At 46.3% G+C, this 1989-nt stretch overlaps 1 protein-coding gene across 5 annotated transcripts in view; it reads right to left on the bottom strand.

The window, feature by feature from the left end:
• Window positions 1–1989, bottom strand: part of ACLY (ATP citrate lyase) — a 63142-nt gene that overhangs the window by 35650 nt on the left and 25503 nt on the right. For all 5 annotated transcript variants that reach the window (XM_006032765.3, XM_025214506.1, XM_025214505.1 and 2 more), the window contains one exon: window positions 1412–1534. In XM_006032765.3, coding sequence (XP_006032827.1) covers window positions 1412–1534 — 123 coding nt within the window. The remainder of the gene's footprint in view (window positions 1–1411; window positions 1535–1989) is intronic.

Here is a 1989-nt window from a genome sequence, read left to right as displayed (position 1 = left end):
TTTTGTTTGGGGGGGGGGGGGGGGGAGGGAGATCAGGAGAAGGGACAAAAAGAGGGAAATTTGATGCATTTCTCCAAAAGCCTAATGCACGTGTTTAAAAAAAAAAAAAAAAAAAAAAAAAAAAAAAAAAAAAAATGCCTTCCTTGATTCAGTTAAATGGAGCTTTACTCCAAATGATTTTGGAACTCCAATGCACTTACAAAAACAGGAGGAAGCTCTTTAGTAGATGCATGGGTCACAAAGGAGCCCTGCAGAGCCCCTACATTTGAAGGCAGCTGATGCACTGCTCTCAGCAGTCATTTCAACACTCTTCATTTTGCCAGAGAGCAGCCTCACAGGACAGTGTTGCGCATCTCCTTTCACAATGCCCTTCAGGAGCTGCAGCGCTTGCTCTGCTGAACAGCTCAGGGCTGGAACCAGTTGCAAATTAGTCACAGTAACAACAAGCTATCTGCTTCCCTGAGGCAACAGAACTCCATAAGCTCCTGACAAGCAGCAGCTGAAGTGGCAGGCATTTTTTTATCATTAGTATCAGAGCAGTGTTCCCACAAGAATAAGAATTATGAGGCAGTGTTGCATTAAAATACAAACTCAAATAAAAGTCAGTTGTCAGCCAAAGCACAGTGAGAAATGCACTGGTTGGCAACAGTAAGGTAGTGCTTTAATAACTGTTTTTATACCTGTCCTGTTACAACAATGTTGGGTACCAACAAAATAGAATAGTTCCCCAGTTGCAGACAGCATTCACTGGCTCCCAAGGCAAGGAAGGGATTTTCAGAATTAAGTGAGAACTCACAAGGAATTCACCCCACTTTTCTACCGACAGCACTACATGCCACCCCTGATGACTAAGCCTGCTAAGTCAACCAGACTGTGCCAGGGGTGCTCAACCTCCAGGCTGTGGAGCCATGACATACAGCCAACAGGTCTCCCCATGGGTCCAGAAATTTGGTGGGAGGTAAAGTTTGCAGCCCCTCCCCTGCAGCCAAATTCTCAAGACCTGTGGGGCCAAATCAGGGCCAGGCTGCCTTCCACCCCTTTTCCCCCATGCAACCAGATCAGGCTCACCACCTGGATCCGGCTTACATGCAGACCAGGCACTGGCTCATCCAGTCCATGGGGCAAAAAGTTTGAGCACCACGGTCATCAACAGTCTACCAAAGGGTGCTTGATTACTGACTGGAGACATGCACAAAGGCCAACTCTCTTCTCACTCAGTTCTTTGTTAGTGTCAAGTTACTATCTTACACTGATGCAAGCCAGACAGACAAACTGGCATCCAGTAACTAATGCACTAATACTCCTAGATTTCAGGGTCATAATGGAAACTGGAAAAGTAGTGCAGATGACCTTCCACCCCTTTGCTTGCACATCTGCTGCTAGAAGCTCCACTATCATGGCAGATACCCACCGTGGTTTCTTGTCCCAGCCGCTGTTTGAGCCAACTCTTCACCTGATTCAGGCTGAGGTTAACTCCGACCAATCCGAGCTTCCCACGCCGTTTAATTAACTGATCCGGCTTCACCACCAGACACTAGAACATGGGCCGAAAGGGATCAAGGGAGAATAATTAGAAGATTTGGGTTAACAGAGACACTCCTTACAGATAAACCTGAACTTAAAGCAATTTCCTTGCAGCAAATGTCTCAGGAGACAGTGTTTATTCTCTTGGCTGGCATCTAGTGTCCAACAGCTGTTAGACAAAATGCACCTCCAGAATTGTCCTGAGAAAGACATATTAGGAGATTCCACCTCCTTCACAAAAGGAGCCTCAAGAGACCATGGTCACATACACTGGGGTGTAAACCCAGCTGCTGTGCTGTGAAGTATGGTTCTTACATAGTGGGCCTAAAAGGATTCAAACACAGCTTTCTGGGGAGTGTTATGGCTCAAATGGAAACACTAGGATGTCTGCCCACAACTGGAGAATTAGAGACTAACTGAATGAAATCTTGAGAATTCAATTAATGGGGGGAGGGGGCAGGGAAA

The sequence above is a fragment of the Alligator sinensis genome, unplaced genomic scaffold (genome assembly GCF_000455745.1).
Source record: "Alligator sinensis unplaced genomic scaffold, ASM45574v1 scaffold1377_1, whole genome shotgun sequence".
NCBI lineage: Eukaryota > Metazoa > Chordata > Crocodylia > Alligatoridae > Alligator > Alligator sinensis.
This window is presented reverse-complemented; position numbering and strand designations above follow the sequence as displayed.